Source organism: Crotalus tigris, unplaced genomic scaffold (assembly GCF_016545835.1).
Source record: "Crotalus tigris isolate CLP2741 ecotype Arizona unplaced genomic scaffold, ASM1654583v1 scf7180000018563.1161478300:1536566, whole genome shotgun sequence".
NCBI lineage: Eukaryota > Metazoa > Chordata > Lepidosauria > Squamata > Viperidae > Crotalus > Crotalus tigris.
The window spans coordinates 386,935-413,866 of record NW_024097077.1 but is presented as its reverse complement, the minus strand read 5'-3'; the positions used below and the strand labels follow the sequence as shown (position 1 = coordinate 413,866).

General features: G+C 43.1%; 1 protein-coding gene across 1 annotated transcript in view; it reads right to left on the bottom strand.

Annotated features, from left to right (window-relative positions):
• LOC120313054 (potassium voltage-gated channel subfamily KQT member 1-like) overlaps nt 1-26,932 on the bottom strand; it is a 137,394-nt gene that overhangs the window by 99,442 nt on the left and 11,020 nt on the right. Inside the window, exons 7-11 of the mRNA XM_039354558.1 lie at nt 26,484-26,594; nt 25,121-25,216; nt 24,680-24,883; nt 23,385-23,580; nt 18,887-19,001 (exon numbers count right to left, since the gene is read on the bottom strand). Coding sequence (XP_039210492.1) covers nt 18,887-19,001; nt 23,385-23,580; nt 24,680-24,883; nt 25,121-25,216; nt 26,484-26,594 — 722 coding nt within the window. The remainder of the gene's footprint in view (nt 1-18,886; nt 19,002-23,384; nt 23,581-24,679; nt 24,884-25,120; nt 25,217-26,483; nt 26,595-26,932) is intronic.

Below are 26,932 nucleotides of genomic sequence, written 5' to 3'. Positions count from 1 at the left end.
AACGAACATCAAAGCCGGCTGAATTCTGAACCGTGCACATCAAAGCCCTGGAAGCCATTTACGGGTTTAGGATAAGATGAAGGCAGCAAGGGAGACAGCTGTGAGCCGAAAGATAAATCACTCCTTGACATCATGCCGATGAGCACTTTTTATTGCATGACATTTAAGATTAGGCTTACAAATCCACCCGCCCGCCTCGTTTCCTTTCCCCTTCCCTTCAATCCCCCACTTCTGCCCCTGGAGGTAAAACAAATTCCGAAAAGCTTGTGATTTTATTTTATTTTATTTTATTTAGAAAAAGGAGGGCTGAGGTTACGCGGTCTCTAGTTGAAGTCCGTCGGGATAATTTCCCACGATGTTTGCTCACACCACCTTCAAACCGGCTCGGAAAGTTCAAGGCAATGATGGCGAACCTTTTAGAGACCCAGTGCCCAAACTGCAAACCAAAACCCACTTATTTATCACTGGGTGCTGGGTGGGCATGGCTGCAATGGTCATGGCAGACTGCGTGGGCAGGGCCAGGGTGGCAGGGGCCAGTCCCTCGCCATCTCCGGGGCACAACACGCATGCCCACAGAGAGGGCTCTGAGTGCCGCCTCTGGCACGCACGCCACAGGTTGGCCATCACTGGTTTAAGGGAACTCTATTGTTACAGTACATACACGGGGATCTTGCTGTTTATCTAAGTATAGGTTGGATAAAGCAGGATCGCTGTAAACCTTTATTACAGTGGTTCTCAACCTGTGGGTCAGGACGCCATTTGGGGTCGAACGACCATTTCACGGGGGTCGCCAAACAACGCAGTCCGCCATTTTTCCCCCCTTTTCCTTAGCTGTGCTACTCCCTTTTATTCCATTGGCTTTTGAAAGCCAATAGAATAGACTCCCTTGAATAGAGTCTAATTTTATTGGCTTTCAAAAGCCAACAGGAATGGTCCAGGCTGTCTCTGCCCTGCTGAGCCCACCAAAAGTCTGCAAACGGTGCTGCACCAGTTCAGTAGTCCTCGACTTACGACCGGTTGGGGGTCGCGGCATTAAAAAGGTTGAGAACCACTGCTTTATTAGGATGAGGGGCCTGGAGACTGAAACGTATGATAAAATGGTTGCAGGAAATGGGTACGTCTAGGAAGGCCTGGAGGAATGTTGTCCATGGGGTCACGATGGGTCAGACACGATTTCGCAACTAACAGCAAGAAAAGTTTAGCGAAAAGAAGGACGAGGGAAGATATGATAGCAGTCTTCCAGGGCTGCCCCAAAGAAGAGGGAGTCAAGCTATTCTCCAAAGCATCCGAAGGCAAGACATGAGCCGGTGGAAACTAAGCAAAGAGAGATCAAATGTAGAACGAAGGAGGCATTTCCTGACAGTGAGAACAATCAACCAGCTCGCCTTCAGAAGTTGTGGGTACTCCATCAATGGAGGTTTTCTGAGACAAAATTGGATTGCCATTTGTCTGAAATGGTATGGGGTCTCCTGCCTGAGCAGGGGGTTGGACTAGAAGACCTCCAAGGTCCCTTCCAAGTCTGATATCCTATGTCCTATGTTCTTGTGTTACTTGACAAGGAGAGATCCAATCTAGAAGTAAGGAGAAATTTCCTGACAGTGAGAACAATTTACATTCTGACATGTAATATATTGTACACAGGGGCCTGGGCAGTTCAGGAATGCAATAAATAAATAAATAACATAATATTTTACTCATGGTTTTATTTAATAACACAAACCTTTGGCATATGGTAGGTAGGATTGCAATGTGGTTGTGGTTTTGGAATGCTGTATAGAAGTAGAGAAAAATGCATTTTTGGAAAAACCAATCGTTCCATTTTGCATAACGAGGAATCAGGCAAAATTGAACTCGTGGATGGGTGAAATATTTGTATCGGTGTTATAAATCAGGGGTGCCTAACGTTGGCAACTTAAAGATCTGTAGGCCCCAACTCCCAGAATTCAGAGGCAGTATTTAAAGTATGTAAAATTAATTAGAACCTTGTGTGAGGCAGAGAGAAATGTTGTATCGTGTAACATCTTGAGTTTTCTTAATACAGTACTGTGTTGTTGTTTTTTTACTCTGTTAGAGTTATTTTTAGTTTAAATTCATTCTTGTTGAAAACTAACAACACATTTAATGCCTCAAAACAACCCTATTTTCATGATGATTAGTTTCAGGAGTTAAGTATTGTATAAATTTCTTCCTCCCGCATACTCACATGCTCTTAATTAATTAATTGCAAGTAGGCCTTTCACTATTCTAAATACTATTTATGCAACTGTGCAAAAAATTAATATTCCACATAAAATTAACTCTTGAAGTACAAATCTATTAGGCTCCCACTAACATTTCCAAGAAAGATGGGGTGGATTATTTTGAAGGAAAATGCACTTCATACTAACTCATTTATTGTGCTTATTCCATTTTTCAAAAAGGAACAGAATTCTAATACATTTAGTTATTTCTTCAGAACAGTTCTGGATCAAGGTAGCTGCTTGTTTGTGAAGTTTTATTTATTGTCATAGGAGAAGTTATTATATATATCTCATTTTTGCCACGGGAGAAAAAACACACACAAACAGCTTTCTTTCAAACTAAAGAAATAATATCAAATGTGATGCTACTCCACCAAATCTACATAAAAGTAGGGATAATTGGATTTTTGTTATTTTTATCGATGCTGGTTGAACATTCCATGTATTAGGAATTTATTTGCCCTTTTCCTTATTTTCGTTTCAGTTAACCTGCACGTACTGAAACATCTGGTTTCAGTTCAAAAATAAATCCAGAAAAGTCTGCAACGGTTATCAAAAGTTGATCTTGTATGTTTTATTTATGCTTTAAATATACTGAATTGTCTTGGATATTGGTAATAGGCAAAAGAAAAACTGAAAACTACAAAAAAACAAAACAAAACCCACACCTGAATGTGCATTCAAATCTGAGTTAGCAACTGAGGCTAGTTTTCCAGGGCACAATACAGCACAAAGGCATGTGCAGGCACAGAAGATTAAAAATAAAATGATTTATTTGTACCAAGTAGAGGATTTGAAATCCCTTGTACTGAGAGGCAACTAAACCTTATTAAGCAGATCCTCTGCTCTAAATCTAACCACCCTAGACATAATCCTTCCTGTGATCTTTGAAGTCTTCATTATAGAGCAGAAACAGAGAGTATATATTCACTATACTACAGAAACAGCTGAAGGGGCCAGATGCATCAATACTGTGAAAAGATTTTGCCTAACCTGCTGCAGAGAACAGAGGGTTTCCCAGCATAATTTAATGAAGACAAGGTAAGGGCTTTCTGCTATACTAAATAATTTACATAAATAGGAGGAGTTTACTTAATCATAATTTGCATATCTCGTCAAGAGCCACTATCTTGCCCAATGACACACTTGGTCATCCTTCTAAAACACTCAGGAGTTCGATCCCAAATATGATTTTGGGGAACTAGGATGCCCAAAGTAGGATGGAGATGCCCAGAGAGAGCTTTGAAAATACTCAAGATTGTTCTATTTTGATTTCCCTTAGTATAAAAAGGAGGAGAAGAGAAACAGCAGTCTTCCAATATCTCAGGGGCTGCCCCAAAGAAGAGGGAGTCAAACTATTCCCCAAAGTGCCTGAAGGCAGGACAAGAAGCAATGGATGGAAACTAATCAAGGAGGGAAGCAACCTGGAACTAAGGAGAAACTTCCTGACAGTGAGAACAATTAACCAGTGGAAAGAAGGAGGAGGAGCAGAAAGGAAGGAAGGAAGGAAGGAAGGAAGGAAGGAAGGAAGGAAGGAAGGAAGGAAGGAAGAAAGAAAGAAAGAAAGAAAGAAAGAATTAATTAATTCTTTATTGGCCAAGTGTGATTGGACACACAAGGAATTTGTCTCTGGTGCATAAGCTCTCCGTGTTCACACAAGCAACAAGTGATAAATCATGATCATAATCGTAAAATACAATCATCACAGATCATAAGATACAACACTCAGGGATAATCATAGGATACTAAATAAGCAATCAACATAAATCATAACAGGATACTAAATAAAAGCTATCGACATAAATCATAAGATACAAATAGCGTCATAAGAAACTAAGGAAATGGGAAAGATGAGCAGGCTAATGGTAATACAGCCCTAGTAGGTGGTTTGACATCCCAGGGCATAAGATAGATGTTCTGAGTGCTCCACTACTGGAGAGTTTTAAGAAGACATTTGTCTGAAATGGTCCAGGGTCTCCTGCTTGAGCAGGGGGCTGGACTAGAAGACCTCCAAGGTCCCTTCCAACTCTTTTCTATTCTGTTCTGTTCAGGCTGCCACAATTCTGTTATTTTAACGATCCATGGAGATGACCTTGGAGGATCTTTCCAGATCAGTGTTTCTCAACCTTGACCATTTTAAGGCATGTGGACTTCAACTCCCAGAATTCTACAGCCAGCAATGCTGGCTGTGGAATTCTGGGAGTTGAAGTCCACATGCCTTAAAATGGTCAAGGTTGAGAAACACTGTTCCAGATGTTCTGAGCAGAAGGAACAGGGGAAGTACTAGGCAGAGACTTGAGCAGAAGGGGAAGGGAAGGGACAATACCATTAGCTTTTCAAGATGCGGTTACTTAAGCCTCTCTCGGGAAAGTCTACTTCTGGCCTTCTTGTGGAGTCTGTTTCCTGGCCATGCTTGAAAGTCTGAGCGATATGATATTCCAAAGCAATAAAATAAGAGTTGATCGGTCTATTCTGAAGGGTTTACAGGTCTGGATTAAGCCATCCACTAGACCAGGAGGAGGCAACCTTGGCTCTTTTATGACTCGAGGACTTTGACTCCCAGAATTCCTGAGCCAGCATTTATTATTATTATTATTATTATTATTATTATTATTATTATTATTACTATCATCATCATCATCATTAATGAATAAAATGAAAATAACCCTACAGCCAAATTTATTTTTCTTTTTCCCGAAAACCTTTCTACATTCTTCTCAAAGTTTAGCAGAATCCTTTTTTTTTTAAAACCAGGTGGCTCCAAAACGTCTTACGCAATTAGAATTTGTACCAAACTGTGAGGTGGACTGAAAAAGGGAGGAAATTGCACCTTTCCGAGTGCTTGAGATGACAGTGTTTATACTGGGCTCTTTTACTCTCTCAGAAGCCCTCTGAGTTGACCCAGGAGCATCATTCAACAGAGAGCAAAATTCTTCATCTCCCTCATTAAAATACACAGGGTGCTATCCTTTCTTTCTTTCTTTCTTTCTTTCTTTCTTTCTTTCTTTCTTTCTTTCTTTCTTTCTTCCTTTCTTTCCTTCCTTCCTTCCTTCCTCTTTCTTTCTTCCTTTCCTTCCTTCTCTTTCTCTTTCCTTCCTTCTCTTTCTTCCTTCCTTCCTCTTTCTTTCTTCTTTTCCTTCCTTCTCTTTCTGTTTTTCTTTCCTTCCTTCCCTTTCTTTCTTTCTTCCTTCTTTCCTTCCTCTTACTTTTTCTTTCCTTCCTTCTCTTTCTTTCTTTCTTTCTTTTTCTTTCCTTCCTTTTCTTTTTTCCTTCCTTCCTTCCTTCCTTCCTTCCTTCCTTCCTTCCTTCCTTCCTTCCTCTTTCTTTCTTTCTTTTCCTTCCTTCCTTCCTCTTTCTTTCTTCATTTCCTTCCTTCTCTTTCTTTCTTTTTCTTTTTCTTTCCTTCCTTCTCTTTTTCTTTTTCTTTCTTTTTCCTTCCTTCCTTTCTTCCTTCCTTCCTTCCTTCTTCCTTCCTTCCTTCCTCCTTCTTCCTTTCCTCCCTCCCTCCCTCCCTCCTCCCCCCTGCCTCCCTCCCTCCTCTTCCTTCCTTTCTTTCCTTCCTTCCTTCCTTCTTCCTTCCTTCCTTCCTTCCTTCCTTTCCCTCCCTTCCTTCCTCCCTCCCTCCCTCCCTCCCTCCCTCCCTTCCTTCCTTCCTTCCTTCCTTCCTTCCTTTCCATAAACCTCGAGACCCTTCCCTTGGGTGACCTTAGTTTGATCTGCTGACAGTCCTTGTCAAGCTGCCATTCCTGAAGCATTCAAGAGAGTTCTGGCTTCACTTTCATGCTTCTCAATCCAGCTTCTGGGTGGGATTTGTACCATTTAGAATGAATCAGTTGCTCTTTATGTTTGGCCTTCATTTCCCTAGCAGCAACCTTCAGGCTAATGGTTTCTCTCCAGTTGGCTGGTTTCCCCCCAAAGTAATATCCTGACCATTTTGCTTTGGAGTGGATGTGAGACAGGAGTAAACAAAAGTTATTTATTTAATTTTGCCTTTTATGCATATTTATTTATGCATTTATTATTTTTTATAATGAACTCAAGGTGGCAAACATACCCAATACTCCTTCCCACTCCTATTTTGCCCACAACAATAATCCTGCGAGGCAAGTTAGGCTAAGAGAGAAAAAGTGGCCCAAAGTCACCCAGCTGCCTTTCCTATCTAAGGCAGGACTAGAATTTACAGTCTCCTGGCAATTGATCCAACATCATCCAGCTGCCCTTCATACCTAAGGTGGGACTAGAACTCACAGCCCAAAGTCACCCTGTCGGCTTTCATGCCTAATGCAGGACTAAAACTCACAATCTCCCGGTGACTGGCCCAAAGTCACTGAAAGCTGTTTTGCATGCCTGTGACTAGGACTCCCAGTCTCCAGGTTTTCAACCGAGGTGCCTTAACCACTAGACCAACTTCCATCAATTTGCCAAGTTGTATAAATCTAGACAGCATACTCAAAAGCAGAGACATCACCCTGCCAACAAAAGTGCGTATAGTCCAGGCCATGGTTTTCCCAGTTGCAATGTATGGCTATGAAAGTTGGACCATAAGAAAGGCTGAGCGCCAAAGAATGGAGGCCTTTGAACTCTGGTGCTGGAGAAGACTCCTGCGAGTCCCTTGGACTGCAAGGTGACCCAACCGGTCAGTCCTAGAAGAGATCAATCCCAACTGCTCTTTAGAAGGCCAGATCCTGAAGTTGAAACTCAAGTACTTTGGCCACCTAACGAGAAGGAAGGACTCACTGGAGAAGAGCCTGATGCTGGGAAAGATGGAGGGCAAGAGAAGAAGGGGACGACAGAGAATGAGGTGGCTGGATCGAGTCCCTGAAGCAGTACGTGTGAGCTTAAATGGACTCCAGAAGATGGTAGAAGACAGGAAGGCCTGGAGGAACGTTGTCCATGGGGTCACGATGGGTCAGACATGACTTTGCAACTAACAACAACAACAACAATAACTGCTAGTATTAAGGCTCTCCGTTCAGCAGTCTCAGAGCTGAGTTAAGACACCCGCCCAGCAAGCACAGAAGGAAATCTCTCCAACTGTTATTTCTCACGATCACAACTGCTCAGCTGCTAACACCTCATCCATGGCTGGGAAAGACGAAAAAGGAGGTGCTGTGAACAGGTGCTGTTCATTCGGTCATTCTTGACCATAAAGGCTCCGTGCAGCAGCCACCAGCCCAAATAGCTCCCGCATCACCTCCCAGGCCAAGCTATGACTCAGCAGGCTAATGTTTCTTAAGTGAGCTGCTGGATGGGCACACACAGGAAGCCGAGGCTTAGGAACAGATAGGAGAAAAAGCAAGGGCGATACCCTCCTTAATCAGAGATGTTTGAAGCTTTGCCACTTTACAGCAAGGCTGATAAGCAGGGCAGGGAATGGATTCTGATGGTGTGTGTGTGAGTGAATCCAACCCCTTAGGTTTGAATGAGGTCAGAGAAGTAGGCCCTGCTTACCAAAGGAGGCTAAAACATAATAAGGAACAGTTGCTGGAATTGAGTAGGTCTAGTTTAATGAAGAGAAGGACTAGGCGGGACATGATAACAATCTTCCAGTATCTCAGGGGCTGCCCCAGAGAAGAGGGAGTCAAGCTATTCTCCAAGGTGCCTGAAGGCAGGACAAGAAGCAATGGATGGAAACTGAACAAGGAGAGAAGCAACCTGGAACTAAGGAGAAACTTCCTGACAGAACCATTAACCAGTGGAACAACCTGCCTCCAGAAGTGGTAAATGCTCCAACACTGGAAGTTTTTAAGGAGAGACTGGACAGCCATTTGTCGGAAATGGTATAGGGTTTCTTGCTTGAGTAGGGAGCTGGACTAGAAGACCTCCCAGGTCCCTTCCAGCTTTATTCTGATTCATTTATTGATTGATCAGAAAGCCAGCATAGGAGAACCATGGCCTATTTCCATATCTGTCACTTGCATCGATGCAAAACATTTTAATTGCAGTGCTTTCTGTCCACCCTTGCACATCAAGGGAGTTGTTGTAAAAAAAAAAAAAAACTACCGCAAAGTCGCCTTCTCCCACACGCACACAATTGACAGGTATCCAAAGAAGCTATGAATGTACCTTGCGGGATGCCTCAAAAACGCATCCAAATTAAAATAAAAAATAAAAATAACCTGCCTGGCACTTTTTAGATCTACTTGGGAGTCACGGCCAAGTCAGAGAAGGAATTGAACAGGACGGCTCCAAAGCAAGAATCCTCGTGACAAAACGGACGATGTCATTAAGGAAAGAAAGTTTCTCCTTTGAATAATAAAATGATCTGAAACTGAACGTTCATACGTTATGTAAATGCAAAGGGGAAAAAAATACACAAATTAAGCCATACCTAATGACAAATGCAGCATGTGTTTGAGGGGCAATATTTGCTGCTTAGCATAAAAGAGGGTAAACTGAAGCTTTGGACGTATAGTAAATAAAAGCTCAACACCGCCGTGCTCCCCCCCCCTTGGATAAATTCCAAAATCTCTTTCAGCCTGTTTTGACTAGACACATAATACTGTCTTTGTGCTGTTCCCTAAGCCAATAATTGAGAAATGCCCCTATAAGTCAAAATGATTTCAAGACGGGGTGATGCAAAGTTGATTGAGCGGAGTTGGTGGGCAGATTTGCATAGTATGAAACGAGGCCTCCATCCCCAGGATACAGGAGGAGAATATCATTTTATTTTATTTTATTTTATTTTACTTTCCCAGCAGCGACATCTGTCTTTCCAGCCCTGCATCGGCTTTGGTGCTGGGCTGCTCCAAACATATTCATTTCTGAACACGGTTTTGCCCAGGCTGCTTTGAACCTTTGGCCCTAGAGAAAAGGATGAGCTTGCGTAAGCGGTGAAATTCGGGGAAAATAATCTCTTTATGTAATTCCACCCTCGTTAGTTGTATTCCCAGAGGAGAAAGGAGGAATGTTGGAGGCTGAGCTTCCAGCTGGGCCCATAAAGATGGAAACTGCTGAAAAAGTGAAATAAAAAAAAAATGCAGAACCGTGGAGCACGAGGTGTATTTGGGTATACGCTTGCAGACAGAATCACAAAATAACAGAACAACAGCGATGGAAGGGACCTTGGAGGTCTTCCAGTCCAACCCCCTGCTCAGGCAGGAGACCCTCCATCATTCTGGAGAAATGGTTGTCCAGTCTCTTCTTAAAAGCCTCCAGTGATGGAGCACCGATGATTTCTGGTGGCAGGCTGTTCCACTGGTTAATTGTTCTAACTGTCCGCAAATGTCTCCTTAGTTCTCGGTTGCTTCTCTCCTTGGTTAGTTTCCATCCGCTGCTTCTTGTCCTGACCTTCAGGTGCTTTGGAGAAGAGGCTCAGAAATCTTCCCACCAGGCAAACCCCGGAGAGTAACAGAACAACAGAGCTGGAAGGGACCTCGGAGGTCATCTAGTCTAACCCCCTGCTCAAGCAGCAGATCCTATACCAGGGGTCCCCAATCTTGGCCACTTTATGACTTGTGGACTTCAACTCCAATAATAATAATAATAATAATAATAATAATAATAATAATCTGCTTCCATCCTGCGATGATACCTGCAATACCATCAAACATCCACATCTGCCTATCCCAGGTCCTGGGTAAGGACTCGATAGGTAGACAAAATGCCAAATCCAGTCTGAACATCTGGCTGACTGTGCGATGATCCATTATTATTATTATTATTATTATTATTATTATTATTATTAGTAGTAGTAGTAGTAGTAGTAGTAGTACACTGGTTTCAACAACGACAGCATGAAGATGATTTGAAGATCAGTGGTCGTACTTCACGATGTAATCCCGAGTGTGGAGGAAAGGATAGGATGAAGAGAAACACAAAAATAAATCTGAATTCCAGATCAAACCTGGAAAAATAACCGATGAACGGAAATATCTGAAACAACCCAAGAGATCATTAGGTCAAGTCATCAAATGACCAGCTGGGAGCCAGGATGAGGCAGCACACGTCCGAGCAGCAATTCAAGAGACGCTGCCAGGCACAAAATAATAATAATAATAATTAAAAGATTAAAGGAGCTGAAGCACAAGTAGTGACAAACAGTCCTGAAGTTCCTTATTTGATCAAGAATTAACTTGACTGAAAAATAGCGCCAGTGCTCTTATCCGAGGCCAGAAGGGGACGATTCTTCTCAATGAGGAGAGGCAGGCTGGGCAGACAGCAAATCAGCCAAGTTCAAGTCTAACGTATAATTTTGGTGCTTTCCGTCCCCCCCCCCCACGGACTGAATGCAGGCTTGGCTATAATCACGGTCAGGGAAACTGAGCAAGCCCTGAGAGCTTGAAAGAATAACAAATCCCTCGACCGAAGCACAACGGAATTGCTGAAGCATGATTGGAACAGCATGGCGCAGGAATTAACAAGGCCGTTAAATGCTGGCAGAATGTGTGGGTCCCGCACCAGGGGAGGGAAAAAAGGGCGATTATCAAATGGTCCCCAAAGGGGTAAGAACTGAAAAATGCATCGCCCTCTTTCCAGCCCCCCCCCTGCCCCCAGTAAAGCCTTTTGTTTCGTTCTGCTCAGGCAACTTCTGGATGGAGAGGAAAAGGGGGCGAGTTCCACTCCTGCAGTGGACCGGCATTCTTGCCCAGCCTTGGGAAGGGCGCAGGAGGGCCCATGTCCACCTTTTCAGAAATACATCGCCCCCTTGCATGGAAGGCCAGCAGAGCATGCCATACCACTGAGAGGCAATTTGGTCTAGTGGTTAAAGCACCAGACTAGAAAGTGGAGACGGGGATGAGTTCTACTCCCGCCTTAGGCAGGACAGCTGACTGAGTGACTCTGGGCCAATCGCCAGCAGATTGCCTGTTCTAATCCCATTTTAGGCATGAAAGCCAGCTGGGTGGAATGGAATAGAATAGAATAGAATAGAATAGAATAGAATGGAATGGAATGGAATGGAATGGAATAGAATAGAAGAGTAGAGTAGAGTAGAGTAGAGTAGAGTAGAGTAGAGTAGAGTAGAGTAGAGTAGAGTAGAGTAGAATAGAATAGAATAGAATAGAATAGAATAGAATAGAAAACATGGAATGGAATGGAATAGAATAGAATAGAATAGAAATACAGAATAGAATAGAATAGAATAGAATAGAATAGAATAGTAATACAGAATATAGAATAGAATAGAATAGAATTTCAGAATAGAATAGAATAGAATTACAGATTAGAATAGAATAGAAATACAGAATAGAATAGAATAGAATATAGAAATATAGAATAGAATAGAATAGAATAGAAATACAGAATATAGAATAGAATTACAGAATAGAATAGAATAGTAATACAGAATATAGAATAGAATTTCAGAATAGAATAGAATAGAATAGAACAGAATAGAATAGAATAGAATAGAATAGAATAGAATAGAATAGAACTGGAAGGGACCTTGGAGGTCTTCTAGTCCAGCCCCCTACTCAAGCAGGAGAACCTACACCATCTCAGACAAGTGGCTGTCTAGTCTCTTCTTAAAAACCTCCCATGATGGAGCGCCCACGATTTCTGGTGGCAAGCTGTTCCACTGATTAAATAAATAGCTCTTAAGAGAAAACGCTGGACAAGGCAACAAGCAGGCTGAAAGAGAAAGTCTAACGTATTTCTGCTTTCTTATGCAGGTCCCATACAGGCCTTGTGCGAACTGAGGTTGTGCTGCTGCAGTGTGGATATTGTGGGTGTGCTCGAGTACTTATCCCAGGATTCTGGGGAGAGCTGAGATTGAGTTTGTTGAGTGAGGCAGTCACATGAGCACCTCGCTTAACAACTGCAATGTCTTAAGACCATAATGCTAGGCTCAGTTGTAGTTATAAGCCGAGGACCGCTTGGTATGTACTCCCAAGAGCTGCAAAAAAGTTAGAGATGCATTTTCTCTGGACTCCTTCAGACCACGACACTCAGGAAATGCCCTTGCAAATGGAAGATCTGATTAAAACAAGGCGCTACATGTGGGCCTGCATAAGAGAATCTATAATTGGCACACAATGATGTGTCCCTAAACTGCTGAAAAGGCCAACTGATCGCGAAAGGGGGCATGGGTTTTGAAAGAACTGTAGTGAAATTGTTGCCGTTGAGACTCCTTCACAACTTAGAGGGCCCCCAGGGGGATTGTGTATTCCTGAGGTGCCGGTCTGGCACTACGATGGGGTGGGAAGGCCCCCTTGGTGATGCCACACAGGCAGGAAATCACCATACAGGCACTAAACAAGGGCATTGTTAAGATAAGCATCCGACTCTGGAATTCCTTTCTGTTTGAGTTACGGTTGGCACCCAGCCTGGCTGATGATTGTGCCAACAGAAAACTTAGTGATTTGGCCAGACTATCCGTTTACCCTCCTCTATTGCTTGTTATTCCTGTCTTTGTCAGTTGGCTGAATGGCCTTGATCCTAATTTGATCCTCACTTGGGGAATATTACATTTCTGTGAAAAGTGGAAAATGTTTTTTTTTTTAAAAAATAAAGAAATTGGGAACGCTATCACAAAGCCTTTAAGAAATCGGGGAAGAGAACAAGACACGTAACAAAAAGTTGTATTCATAAAAGTGTAACAGTAATTATATATATATAATTAATGAAGATGAGGCATGATCACGAACACAAAGCCAAACAACAGCAATGCAGTTCACCATCTCAAATCCCCCTGCAACTAAGACTAACCCGAGCACAACAAAGCCCCCACCCAAACAGAACACTCCCCCATTCAATCAGAGCACAGCCAACCCCCCATTCAATCAGAGCACAGCCAACCCCCCATTCAATCAGAGCACAGCCAAGCCCCTAACCAATCAGAACACACCTCCACCCAATCAGAACACAGCCAAGCTCCCACCCAATCAGTTCATACCCCCACTGGCACTTAAAAGGAAGAAACAGCTATGATCACACATTGCTCCTAGAAGCACGAAGCCGAAAACACCAGCCTGAAGATGATGAATGAGACTTCGTCAAAACGTCGGCAAGACACTTCCAATTTGATGTGGGAGAAAACCCAAATAACCAAAGACCTACATACAAACACCCGCGAAAACCTCAGAAAACGTATCTATATCTATATCTATATCTATATCTATATCTGTCTGTCTATTTATCTATCTATCTATCTATCTATCTATCTATCTATCTATCTATCTATCTATCTATCTATCTAAATATAATTTTGTCCAGTTGTTAGGGCGGTCAGAAAAGCAGCACACATTATTAGAAATTATTCTTCAGATAATTAGTGGGAAGAATGACAGATAAGTTTTCGTGTGGGGAACAAATAGATTTCTGCGGACAAACAAGGTGAAAAGATGGTTGAAGGAAAAGAAGAAATTACTCAGGGACTGAAAAAGTAGGTTGCCACCTGAGTGGAAAGGATTTTGAGAAATTCTCTTGGAGCAAAGAGAAGGCTAGGTTCAGAATGAAGCAGAACAAGAGGATCAATTGACTTTGTGGAATACTGTAATACAAAGACAGAATAGATTAGAGTAGATTAGAGTAGAATAGAATAGAATAGAATAGAATACAGGAATGAAGAATAGATTAGACTAGACTAGAATAGAATAGAGAGCTGGAAGGGACCTTGGAGGTCTTCTAGTCCAGCCCCCTGCTCAAGCAGGAGAACCTATACCATCTCAGACAGGTGATTGTCTAGTCTCTTCTTAAATCCCTGGAGACAAATAGGTATTCATTTATTTATTCATTATATTTGTGTGCCACTTACAGTATCTTGTCCAGAGATGACCCTATAATCAAATAAATGAACACAAACACACAACACACACGCACACAAAATACATACTTACACACATACCTGGGGGTAATCTCCTAAATCCTGGAGGAGGGGGATTCATCAAAATTGAGCCAGCTTGGAGCCAAGGCTCCGGATTAGTAATTTACAGGTTAATTAAGTAATGGCGTGATGGCTCGGCAGCCAAGTAAACACTTGCACATATTTGCAGTTGGCAAAAGTCTTTTTAATTTAGTTGCTTAATAAAGAAAACAGACAGAACAAAAGACCGCTGTCGCAATTCTCTGGAGGATTATCCTCATTCCTGGCTGAATGTGAAAAGCCCGGGCTCTCTGCTCTTTGTGAAAAGAAAAGAAAAAAGAAAGAAAGAAAAAAACCCAGCAAAGTGTTGAGCCAGGTATCAGCAGAAACCAGTCTGAGACACGGGGGCTGCTCTAAAGAAAAGCAGAAATATTCTACCAAGCTTCAATGTGGAGCACGTTGGAAAAAGAGTAACAGGACAGCATTTAACTGAGAAGGCGGATAAAGATGGGATTTCCTCAGAAAACGAGCCCTGGCTAAAACAGCCATGAAAATGCAGGTCGCCCTTGACTTACAACCGTTCGCTTAGTGGCTGTTCAACGTTACAATGGCACTGAAAAATGTGGCTTATGATCCTTTTTCCCAGTTACGACCTTTGGAGCATCCCCCACGCTCATAAACACCTGGCACAACGTAGGAGAACAAACCCATCAGGACCAGAGTCAACCGTCCATCTGCATTTGAAAGACAGAGGCCGCTCTTTGGAAGACAGCAAAGTCTACATTTTGGACAGAGAGGACCAAATGGTTTGAAAGAGGGATCCAAGAGGCCATCTAGGTCAAAACTGAGCAGCCCTCTCTCAACGGGGGAGGGGGGATATGACCCCATCCATCTCCTGTCTACAACACAGTCCTTTCAGCAGTTCCAAGAAGGCCCCACACCCATTTGCACCACTCAGGTGATCCTGAGGACACAGGTAAACTTCCAAGTGGCTTTCATGACTCTCTCAAAGGATGCAAACAACCAGCTTTTCTGCAAGGAGCACAAACCCTTCCGTTCCCCACCATCCAGTCAGAGCTGAAGAAGCTTCTGGGATGAGAAGCGAAACGTCTTCTAAGGAAAACAAGACAGTCCAGTTGCCTCATGAGAAAAGCACCTTTGGGACAACCATGATCTGAAGGGCTGAGGATCTCCACAGATGTTTTTCTGGGTGGTCCAGGGCTGGAGACACGGGTCATGAATTCTGATAGAGCACCAGTTTCAGCTCTCAAAGAGGCCTTCACCACCAGCTCCTCCTTGACAGGTGTAGGGATTCCCCCATGTCCTGGGGATCCTGATTCGGAAGAAGGAACGTGTCTTCATCCTATCTGGCCTGCAAAACTCCATTTTTCTGTTCTTTTGAATTTTTTGCAGCCCAGATGCCAATGTACCCACTGATCCATTAGCTTTGCCGGTGTGACCAGGGCAGACTGAAGAGCGAGCTCAACCCAGTAGTGGCTGAGGAAGTATCTAAAAGTCATTGGGCATCCTTTGCACCCTTGGGTGTTTACTGAGTCAGAAGGACTTCAACCTTGGAAGGACCCATTCAGAGACCAAACGAAGAACTGCAGCTATGCTTTATGCACTAAAGAATCCTCCCAAGTTAATCACATAATATTTGTTATGAGATCTATCTCAGACAGGTCCATAATTTCCTCACTAACTGGTCGCAGAAAGCAAACGTTTCTCCAAATATTCAGTTCTTGGTCTGTAGCAGATCTGGGGGAAAGATTCCAGATGTGACTATTTCCATGGCTTATGATGAGAACTGTACAAGTTGCCAAAAAGTTCACAAACCCTAACTCATCTCAGATTGGGTTCCTTAAATCCTCCTGAAACTAGCTAGTGAGGTGCTGATATAAACTAATACAATCAGACACATTATTGTCCAAAGAAAATGTATTTATTCTCCAAAGATTAACCCTCTTGTTTTACTTTTTTTCCAAAAGCTATCCCAAAACATATGCTCCTCCTGAAGAAGGTTTAGCTATTTTATTGCTGAGAAACAACACCAACGTGATGCCCATCCATCTATGCATCCATGCATCCAAGCATCCATCCATCCATCCATGCATCCATCCATCCATCCATCCATCCATCCATCCATCCATCCATCCAAACCTTCAGATGTCATGGAATACAGAAGCCTCTAGGTTACTATGCATTTACTGCACATCTAAGCTTCATTTACCAAAAATATGGGGAAACAAGTCTAGGTAGATGCTGAACTTTTCTGGGAGCTTGAGTGGACCCCTAAAAGACGGAGGCTAGGGTCCATCAGTACCACACAAACTCTGGAAAGAGTGCAGAAACAAGCAATAAAGATGATTAAGGGGCAGAAGGCTAAAACATATGAAGAACAGTTGCAGGAATTGGGCTTGTCTAGTCTAGTTTTAAGAAGGAATGGATATGATAGCAGTACTCCAATATTTGGGGGGTTGTCACAAATAAGAGGGGGGTCAACCTCTTTACCAAAACACCTCTGGCCAAGACAAGAAGCAATGGGTGGAAACTAATCAAGGAGAGAAGCAACCTAGGGGAAATTTCCTAGCAGTGAGAACAATTAACCAGTGGGCCTCCAGAAGCAGTGGAAGCTTCTCAGAAGAGATTGGACACCCACTTTTCTAGAATGGTATAGAGCAGTGGTTCTTCACCTTTTTGAACGAATCGCCCCCTTGAGCCGATGAGGAAGTTGTCATCGCCCCCCTCCCCCAACATAATCTCTCAATCACAACATAGGAAATAATTCTTCAATTTATGCAAACACTTTTTTTGTTTTCTTTAAAATTGTCATCAGGACATATTGATGCAAATAATTTATTTCCAGTCTTTTCCCCATATCTCCCATATTCTGGCCAATGGAGTGCCACTGTATGGGTAGAGGCTGCTGCACAACATACATGAAGTTAAGTGATGCGTATTCACATATGTACGGCGTTCTGTACTGAAGCTAGCTGGAGGAACATTTGAAACACAATTCAATCCACTAATAGCGAGCAATCTGATGTTTTTATACGACAGATATACAGCGATTCACTGTACGAAAAAGTCTCAAAAGTGTCCCCAAAACGTCTTGCGCCATCGCCCCCATATCGCCCCCTTTTCATTCCTTCGCCCCCCTGAAAAACGAAATCGCCCCCTGGGGGGCAATATCTCCCAGGTTAAGAACCACTGGTATAGAGTCTCCTGCTTGCACAGGGGGCTGGACTAGAAGATCTCCAAGGTCCCTTCCAACTCTGTCATTCTATTCTGTTAATAGTGTAACTGAACCTGAAAAGGTATATTGGCTTAAGTCTTTCCTTCCAGTTACTAGAACTGATAGTTTTGACTATTACGATTGACCCCTTCCTAAACGGGCCAGGTGACCTTTGTGCAATTAATACTCAAAGGGGCACAAAATCCACAACGAACAGGGTAAGACAGAAAGCAGCAGAAACAGGACCTTGGATAGCTCCAAGTCAGTCCTCTTCATTTATTTAATTTTTTTTCCCCGTTTGGCTCTAAAAACAGGATGCGGATTGTTTATTTGTTTATTTGCCATAGTTTATTCTGCTCCGCACACACTCTGGATTCAAAGTCGACTTCGGGACAGATTGAAAAATTGAGCTGGGAGCATTGATTAAACCCCACTTCTCTAATCACAACGCCCACTGCAAGAGCGGTGCTGGTTTCCAGATGTTTACCAGGCATTCTTTAAGATACTTTTTGACCTCAGAGCCCTGAAGGGTTTGTGTCTGATTTGGGGAACTCAACCGCCCTCTCAAAATGACACGGCTTATAAAACATGGAGGAGACCCTCACACTTCAGAAGGTGGCTTCCTTTTTCTCTTGACCCATTCTAAGATTGTAGAACGCCAGTCCTTGGATACAGGACTTGGGCCCCACTGTCTTCTTTCAGACCCCCATCTAAAACAAGTCTCTTCTCCCAGGCTTTTCACAACTCACGGACATCTTCACGTGTTTTCATTCTTCTTCATCTGTTCTACTTCACAGCACATTGTTTATTGGCAATTGCATTTTTTAATACGACCTTATCTAATGTTGCCCTTTGGAACCACGAAGCTAGGCTGGGCCCTCATTTAACATTCAAACGTCTTTGAACGTTGCGTTACGGTTCTCCATTTGAAAACAGTAAAAACAACAACAACAACAAAAAACCCCAACCATTTATATGCTTTGGGAACATGGACACAAAACCATGGATGCAAAAATAAGCCACACACTTAAAAAATGCTTCAATTTCAATTGACGTTTTGATTTTTTTTTTTAAAACTATACCTTGCTGAATGTGAAATTCGGTTGCTACAATAACCTCAGTCGCTCATTCTACGATTCTCGGCTCAAAATACACACGTCCTCCAGGCACATTTGCGGGAAGGTGAACAGCAGGAGAACGTGGGGCAACGTTTTATTATGACAGAGCACCCTCTAATGTCCAACAGTCAAAACAAGGCAACATCCCTCGGGCCTTTTTAGCAACCAGTGCAGAAAAACATACTTTATATTATTAGGTACACAAAACAGTTCTTAAAATAGACTTAGGGTACAGGAATTTTTCCAATCTGTAGTACTGAATCCTTGAATTAGTGCAGGGAAAGTTTCCCTTCTGCTTGCATAATAAGGGATCCCCCCCCCATGCTAAAACACAAATCAAAAACTATTACAAGAAAGTCCTCAACTTACAAAAGTTCATTTAGTGACTGTTCAAAGTTACAACAGCCCTGAAGAAAGTGACTTATGGCCGTTTTACACAGCTACGACCTTTGCTGCATTCCCCCCCCCCCAGGTCTTGTGATCAAAATTCAAGTTTGAAGACCCCTGGATTAAACCCTCCTAAGGAGAAAATGTCAACAGCTGGACTTACTGTGCAACATCTGTTACAGTAGGCAGAAGAGCCTCTTCAGCTGTCAGATCCACCTCCTCAGTGAAACTGCTGGCTCTCGACATCCCACCACTGTTGCCTTCCAGATGTTTCTTGACTAAATTGAGAAGGTGAGGATGGGAAAGGGAACGTACGTCAATCCAGCCAACTAGGCCAAATTCTTCAACATGTCCTCTTTGACTGTATATAAGCAAGCGACTGCGTATCAATGGGAGCGATCCCCACACTTCCTCACACTGGTGATGTTACCTAGGCAGGTGATGAAATGTCTGCAAGCCCACAACCAAGCTCAGAGAGCGCCAAGGTCAACTTTGAGCTACGGTTATCCTCTTCTGTTGCTACCTTCCCCCCCCCCACACACTATCTCAGTTCTCAGTGAGTGAGGCATTTGTTTTAAAATCAGTTCAACGGGTAGGGCAAGGGTTTCTTTTTGGGAGTTCTAGTGTGGAGTTTATCAGCTGAAGCTTTAGGAACCAAAATGTTAGTACAGGTAGTCCTTGATTAACATGGTTAAGTTATACTTAAGGTCTCCTGCAGTGATCAATCAAACATCAAGAAAGTCTAATGGAAAAATATATACCCGTCCACAAACATCAAGCATTCCGTCTTATTATATCTCTGTCGGGGGATGGATGGATGGATGGATGGATGGATGGATGGAAGGAAAAATATAAATAGATAGATAGACAGACAGACAGACATTTAGATGGTTGGATGGATAGACAGACAGACATTTAGATCAGTGGTTCTCCACCTGTGGGTCGGGATCCCATTTGGGGTCGAACGACCATTTCACGGGGGTCGTCAAACAACGCAGTCCGCCGTTTTTTCCCCCTTTTCCTTAGCTGTGCTCCTCCCTTTTATTCTATTGGCTTTTGAAAGCCAATAGAATAGACGCTCTTGAATAGAGTCTAATTCTATTGGCTTTCAAAAGCCAATAGGAATTGTCCAGGCTGTCTCTGCCCTGCTGAGCCCGCCAAAAGTCCCATTCTGACCGGTTGGGTAGTCCTCGACTCACGACCGGTTGGGGGTCGTGGCATTAAAAAGGTTGAGAACCACTGACCTAGATGATGCTTAAGTACTCATGCTTCAGTAGATGGTGCTGTTTGCTGTTTGTCAATAACTGATTCATATAATGCGAAAGGGAGGGGTTGGCTTTCCAAAGCCAATAGGAATTGTCCAGGCTGTCTCTGCCCTGCTGAGCCCGCCAAAAGTCCCATTCTGCAAACGGTGTTGCACCAGTTGAGTAGTCCTCGACTTACGACCGGTTGGGGGTTGCGGCATTAAAAAGGTTGAGAACCACTGATTTAGATGGATGGATGGATGGATAAAAGATAGGAAGGATATATGAATGATGGATGATAGACAGATAGATATAGATAATAGATAGATGTAGATGATAGATAATAGAAATATAGATGATAGATCGATACAGACAGACAGAATTGTATTAGTGAAATATAACCACTAGAAGTTGTTTAAATGCAATAAAAATATGTGCTAATATCATCAGAAAAGAATATAGAGAATAGTAATCAAATAAGTGACATCTGAAGAAACAAAAGATCTATCCATAAACTGTCAATGTGCAATTAACTCAGTTTTTTTAACAAATTATTAAAGTTTAATCCATTGCCTCATCTTATCCATTTTAATATAGGATATCAATACAATGGTATTTACACAGTATAATTTGATTCTTAATATTCTCTTGTTTGGATGCCTTAAAAGTATTGAATACAGATAAAGGAAAGGAAAGAGTTGGATATTCTATCAAGGGATAAATATATTTTTATTAAACTAAGGTCTGCATCCCTGAGATTTGTAGGCTTGCTTAACAGGACTCGCACATTCACAGTGGCTCCCCCCCCCAACCTACCTGATTGCTTGAACATCCGTGTCAGACCTAATGGAGGAAGAAGGATGCATTGTGTTCAAAAAAAAAAAAAAAAAAAAAAGCGCCCCTCGCAGAATTTAGCTGTTTCTGAATTGATCCAAGGTGGGAAGATTATCCCATTGTTCTAAAAACAGTCCCAACTATAATAAGGTGAGCAACCTCTGTGTGAATTTTCAAAGTGTCCTTCAGTTGGGGGAAAAAATAAACTCTTTTATCAGGAAAGTTCAAAATTTGTACGACCAGTTATATATTTTTTTGCAGTAGGTGGATCTCTCTCTCTCTCTCAATCTCTCTCTTAATTCTCTCTCAATCTCTCTCTTAATTCTCTCTCTCTTCTCTCTCAATCTCTCTCTCTTAATTCTCTCTCTCAATCTCAATCTCTCTCTCTTAATTCTCTCTCTCAATCTCTCTCTATCTCAATCTCTCTCTCAAGTCTCTCTTCTCTCTCAATCTCTTTCTCTTAATTCTCTCTCTCAATCTCTCTCTCTTTCAATCTCTCTCAATCTCAATTCTCTCTCTCTCTCTCTTTCTCAATCTGAATCTCTCTCAATCTCTCTCTCTCTCTCTCTCTCAATGTCTCTCTCTCTCAATCTCTCTCTTAATTCTCTCTCAATCTCTCTCTCAATCTCAATTCTCTCTCTCTCTCTCTCTCTCAATCTCTTTCAATTCTCTCTCTTAATTCTCTCTCTCAAGTCTCTCTTCTCTCTCAATCTCTTTCTCTCAATTCTCTCTCTCAATCTCTCTCTCTTTCAATCTCTCTCAATCTCAATTCTCTCTCTCTCTTCTCTCTCAATCTCTCTCTCTCAATCTCTCTCAATCTCAATTCTCTCTCTCTCTCTCTTTCTCAATCTGAATCTCTCTCAATCTCTCTCTTAATTCTCTCTCAATCTCTCTCTCTCAATTCTCTCTCTCTTCTATTTTGTACAATCTGCCACAACCAGCCCAGGATGGATGAGTCACAGTCTCCAATTCCATTTCTGTCTTGATTAATATGAAAGGGATGCAAGTCACCTTGCTACCTTCTTTGCTAAATGTAAATTATACAGGATCGGGAACATCATTTCCAGACTTAGAATTAGCCAAAGGTCAGGAACAGCTGCAGAACGAGCAGCCCCTTCCCTCCCCCAGCCACTTCTCATTCAGAACAGCCCAGACCTGGTTAACTATTATAATTTTCTAGGATTGCCTGATGGTGAACATCCGGCAAAGCAAACCTCCTTCTTTTGCCGTGACCCCCAACCGGTCGTAAGTCGAGGACTACTCAACCGGTCGTAAGTCGAGGACTACTCAACGGGTGCAGCACCGTTTGCAGACTGGGACTTTTGGCGGGCTCAGCAGGGCAGAGACAGCCTGGACAATTCCTATTGGCTTTTGAAAGCCAATAGCATTAGACTCTATTCAAGAGAGTCTAGTCTATTGGCTTTCAAAAACCAATAGAATAAAAGGGAGTAGCACAGCTAAGGAAAAGGGGGGAAAATGGCGGACTGCGTTGTTTGGCGACCCCCGTGAAATGGTCGTTTTACCCCAAATGGGGTCCCGACCCACAGGTGGAGAACCACTGTGTTAAACGATCATCGGGATACAATTTTCACAAAAGCTGACTCCAGACTGAAATCCCACAAAGAAACGCAGTTTCATTTCAGCTGGAAATAACGGCTATTCCATAAACTATCAAACAACTGTATAAGGAATTCCACAAAGCTGAAATATCTGCCTCCCCCCCCCCCGCTAATGAAACCGTAGGAATGTTTCAATATTGTTTTTTATGTTGCGGGCCACTAAAGATCATAAGTATGGTGACTTGTTCAGGTTTTAAAAGAACAGTGTACACAAAGAAAACTAAATTCTTTTGGGGAGACTTAAAACTCACATGAACTGTGACACGCTTGTGATTCAACAAAGATGATCAGGGGACTGGAGGCTAAAACATATAAGGAACAGTTGCTTGAATTGGGGATGTCCAGTTTAATGAAGAGAAGGATGAGGGGGGACAGGATAGCCGTGTTCCAATCTCTCAGGGGCCGCCCCAAAGAAGAGGGAGTCAAGCTATTCTCCAAAGCGCCTGAAGACAGGACAAGAAGCAACGGGTGGAAACTAATCAAGGAGAGAAGCAACCTAGAACTAAGGAGCAACTTCCTGACAGTTAGAACAATTAACTAGTGGAACAACCGGCCTCCAGAAGCGTGAATGCTCCAACACTGGAAGTTTTAAAGAAGAGACTGGACAGCCATTTGTCTGAAATGGTGTAGGGTTTCCTGCCTGAGCAGGGGGTTGGACTAGATGACTCTAAGGTCCCTTCCAACTTTATTATTATTATTCAATTGAGAAAACACTTTGGGGCATGCAAAAGCATGCCACACCCAGGGTGGTCCATAAGATATGGTCCAAATAATTAAAATGATGACCGTGACGGTGTCATTGGAGGTCCCCCCCTTTTGTTTAATGTGCAACAACACATCCACACGTCAGGATATTTCCGGCAGTGTTAAATCTCCCATTCATGAAAGCAGCTGTATATCTTCTGAATCCAGGAAGTACCAACTCAAAAGGCATCAGGCCAAAAAGGGACAGCGGATAGTTTACCTCCCGGTTCATCAAGGTAGAAATTCAACTCTTTCTTGTCTTCTTGATCTTCGCTGAAGTCATAAGTAATCTGAGGAACGGGCAACGCTGCGTCGCCTGGATTTACAGATGTTGAGCCATGATCCCGCCCCGTTTTTCCTTTCCTCTTGTATCTTTTACTCTGAAACAAAACAGAAGACTCAAATTTTATCATCCGTCACGTGCAGAACAAAAATCAGGCCGATTACAGAATTTTGAAACTGTTACATTACATCGTCAAAAGCCAAGGCCCAAATCTGTTGTGATTTCAAGCAGTGTTTCTCAATCTTGACCATTTTAAGGCCTGTGGACTTCAACTCCCAGAATTCCACAGCCAGCAATGCTGGCTGTGGAATTCTGGGAATAGAAGTCCACAGGCCTTAAAATGGTCAAGGTTGAGAAACACGGATTTAGAACTCTCTAAATGTGCCTCACCATTATTCAAATCCCTGGTATTCAAATAAAATTCAGTCTTTGCTTTTGGAAGCTGCTCTGTAAAATTATGTACGTAGACAAGAAGCTCATACAGGCGGTCCTTGACTTGCCCCCAAACTGCCCATTACTAAGCGAGACAGCTGTTAACTGACTTCTGCCGCTTTGTATTACTTTTCTTGCCGCGTTGTTAAGCGAGTCACTGCAGATGTTAGTAACAGGATTGTGAAGTGACTCTGGCTCCCCCCCCCATCGACAAATGACCGTGGGACACTGCGACGGCCATAAATGCATGCCTGAATTCAGTGTCTGAATTTTGATCACGTGACCAGAGGGGAGGCGATGCTGCCACGGTCGTTAAGTGTGAAAAACGGTCATAAGTCGCTTTTTTCCCCCTGCGCTGTTGTAACTCTGAATGGCCACTAAATGAACTGATGTTAAGTCCAAGGAGTACTGTATGGAGTTGTGAGGATAAAACGTTGGGGGTTTTTCGCCTGAGGAAAAATGCTTTATAAATGTAATTAACTAAACCAGCGGTTCTCAACCTATGGGTTGCGACCCCATTGGGGGTCGATCGACCATTTCATGGGGGTCGCCAAGCAAGTCTGTCCGCCATTTTTTCCCCTTTTCCGGCGGGTGCCTTACCTCCCTTGGGATGGGCCAGCTGGTGGCCCAGCCAGTGGTCGGCCTGCGCCGTCTCTGCCGCTTGCCAGCTACGCCTCGGCTGGCGCAGGGGGCGGCACCACACATGCATGGCGCTCCCGGGCAGGGAAAGTCCTCGACTTACGACCAGTTGGGTAGTCCTCGACTTATAACCGGTTTAGTCCTCGACTTACGACCGGTTGGGGGGTCGCGGCATTAAAAAGATTGAGAACCACTGAACTAAACAAACAAACCAACAAACCAACCCTGTTTTTTCTCACCTGTTTTCTGAGATTTGGGCTGGGTGGTGCTGCTGTTTTCTTTGGGATCTGAGCTGAGGTGACGTAAATCTTCCAGGTGGCGATGCAGCCCTGAGGTTTCTCTGCTGCGTAGCTCCTCCACAAAGTCTACGGGGGGACGTAAAAAGAGGCGTTTGCCACTGCATATCGCAAGCTCAAGGATTTATTTTTATTTTCATTCCTTTATTTTAATGGTCCGACAATTTCTCCGGAACCTTCTTCTCTCACCCCTGCTACCAGGATGGCCACAGATCTTCAAGCTCAGCTTCGCTGATGTTTCTCTTTCATTTCCTTCTGATCGTTCAGTTGGGGTTTTTTTTTCCAATTTTATGATTCCGTATTTACCTGAATGAGAGAGGCCGCTGCAGGAATCTGCCTGTTGAAATGTTTCTGGCGCTGTTTCTGTTGGACTTTCAGGGCAAATCCTGATCCCAGGATCCCCTGGAAAACAAAGGAAATAAATTTTTAAAAGCCTTTAACCCCTGACATGCTCTTTCTGCCTGTCCCTTTATCATTATTGACAAGAATGACTCCCAAATGGAAGGCTGACTCCCACATTGGGAAAAAGAAGGCTGTGTGATTGGAACTGTGCTTGAAAGGTATTGATCAGTGCAACAGAAGTGTGGTCTCTCCAGTGAGGTATAAAGCAGCGCTATCACATCATGTGTGTCAATGCAATTCCAAGTTGGGGAAGAGTAATAATAATGATAAAGTTGGAAGGGACCTTGGAGGTCATCTAGTCCAACCCCCTGCCCAGGCAGGAAACCCTATACTATTTCGGACAAATGGCTGTCTAGTCTCTTCTTAAAAACTTCCAGTGTTGGAGCATTCACCACTTCTGGAGGCAGGTTGTTCCACTGGTTAATTGTTCTCACTGTCAGTAAGTTTCTCCTTAGTTCCAGGTTGCTTCTCTCCTTGATTAGCTTCCATCTGTTGCTTCTTGTCCTGCCTTCAGGCGCTTTGGAGAATAGCTTGACTCCCTCTTCTTTGGGGCAGCCCCTGAGATACTGGAAGACTGCTATCATGTCTCCCCTCGTCCTTCTCTTCGTTAAACTAGAAATACCCAATTCCAGCAACTGTTCTTCAGATGTTTTAGCCTCCAGTCCCCTGATCATCTTTGTTGCTCTTCTCTGTACTCTTTCTAGAGTCTCAGCATCTTTTTTACATCGTGGTGACCAAAACTGGATGCAGTATTCCAAGTGTGGCCTTACCAAGTCCTTGTAAAGTAGTATTAACACATCACGTGATCTTGATTCTATCCCTCTGTTGATGCAGCCCAGCACTGTGTTGGCCTTTTTGGCAGCTGCAGCACACGGCTGGCTCCTATTTAAGTGATTGTCCACTAGGACTCCGAGGTCCCTCTCACAATTACTATTATTGAGCAAGGTACCCCCTATACTATACCTGTACGTTTGGTTTTTCTTGCCTAAATGTAGAACCTTGCTTTTTTCACCATTGAATTTCATTTTGTTAGATAGCGCCCAGTGTTCAAGTCTGTCCAGATCCTCCTGTATCCAAAGCCTCTCTTCTGGAGTGTTGGCTATTCCTGCCAGCTTGGTGTCGTCTGCAAATTTGATGAGTTTCATCTGTCGGAACCATGACAACATGCTCTTGAAACTCTTGCTTTGTTGATGCAACCCAGGACTGCATTGGCTTGCTCAGCAGTTGCAGCACATGGCTGGCTCCTACCTAACACTCATATACTCACCGCAGGCAGAGCAAAGAACGAGATTGCAAAGACGGAGAAGCAGGAGGCGATTGTCTTGCCAATCCATGTCTGGGGCACTTTATCCCCGTACCCAATAGTGGTCACCGTCACCTACACAGCAGAGAAGAAAAAAGAGTATCATTTGCCTGGAATATAAATGCATTAGGATTTGGTTTCCAATGGGTACTAATAGCTGCCAAACGTGGACTTTATAGAATCATCCTTACGTAATGGAATCTTAATTCCTGCTGCAGAGTTTTCAGACCTAAGTATAGAACTGAATGATTTTTGGAAATATTTTACCTTCATCCACTGCTGACATGATAGATAGAGCATTTACTGTGGACTGCTCCTTTACTTTTCAATTTTAAAATGATCGGCTGCCGACTTTTTATTTAGGGAGAACAATTTCTCGGGACCGTACACTGCAGCTATTCGGTTCCAAAGTG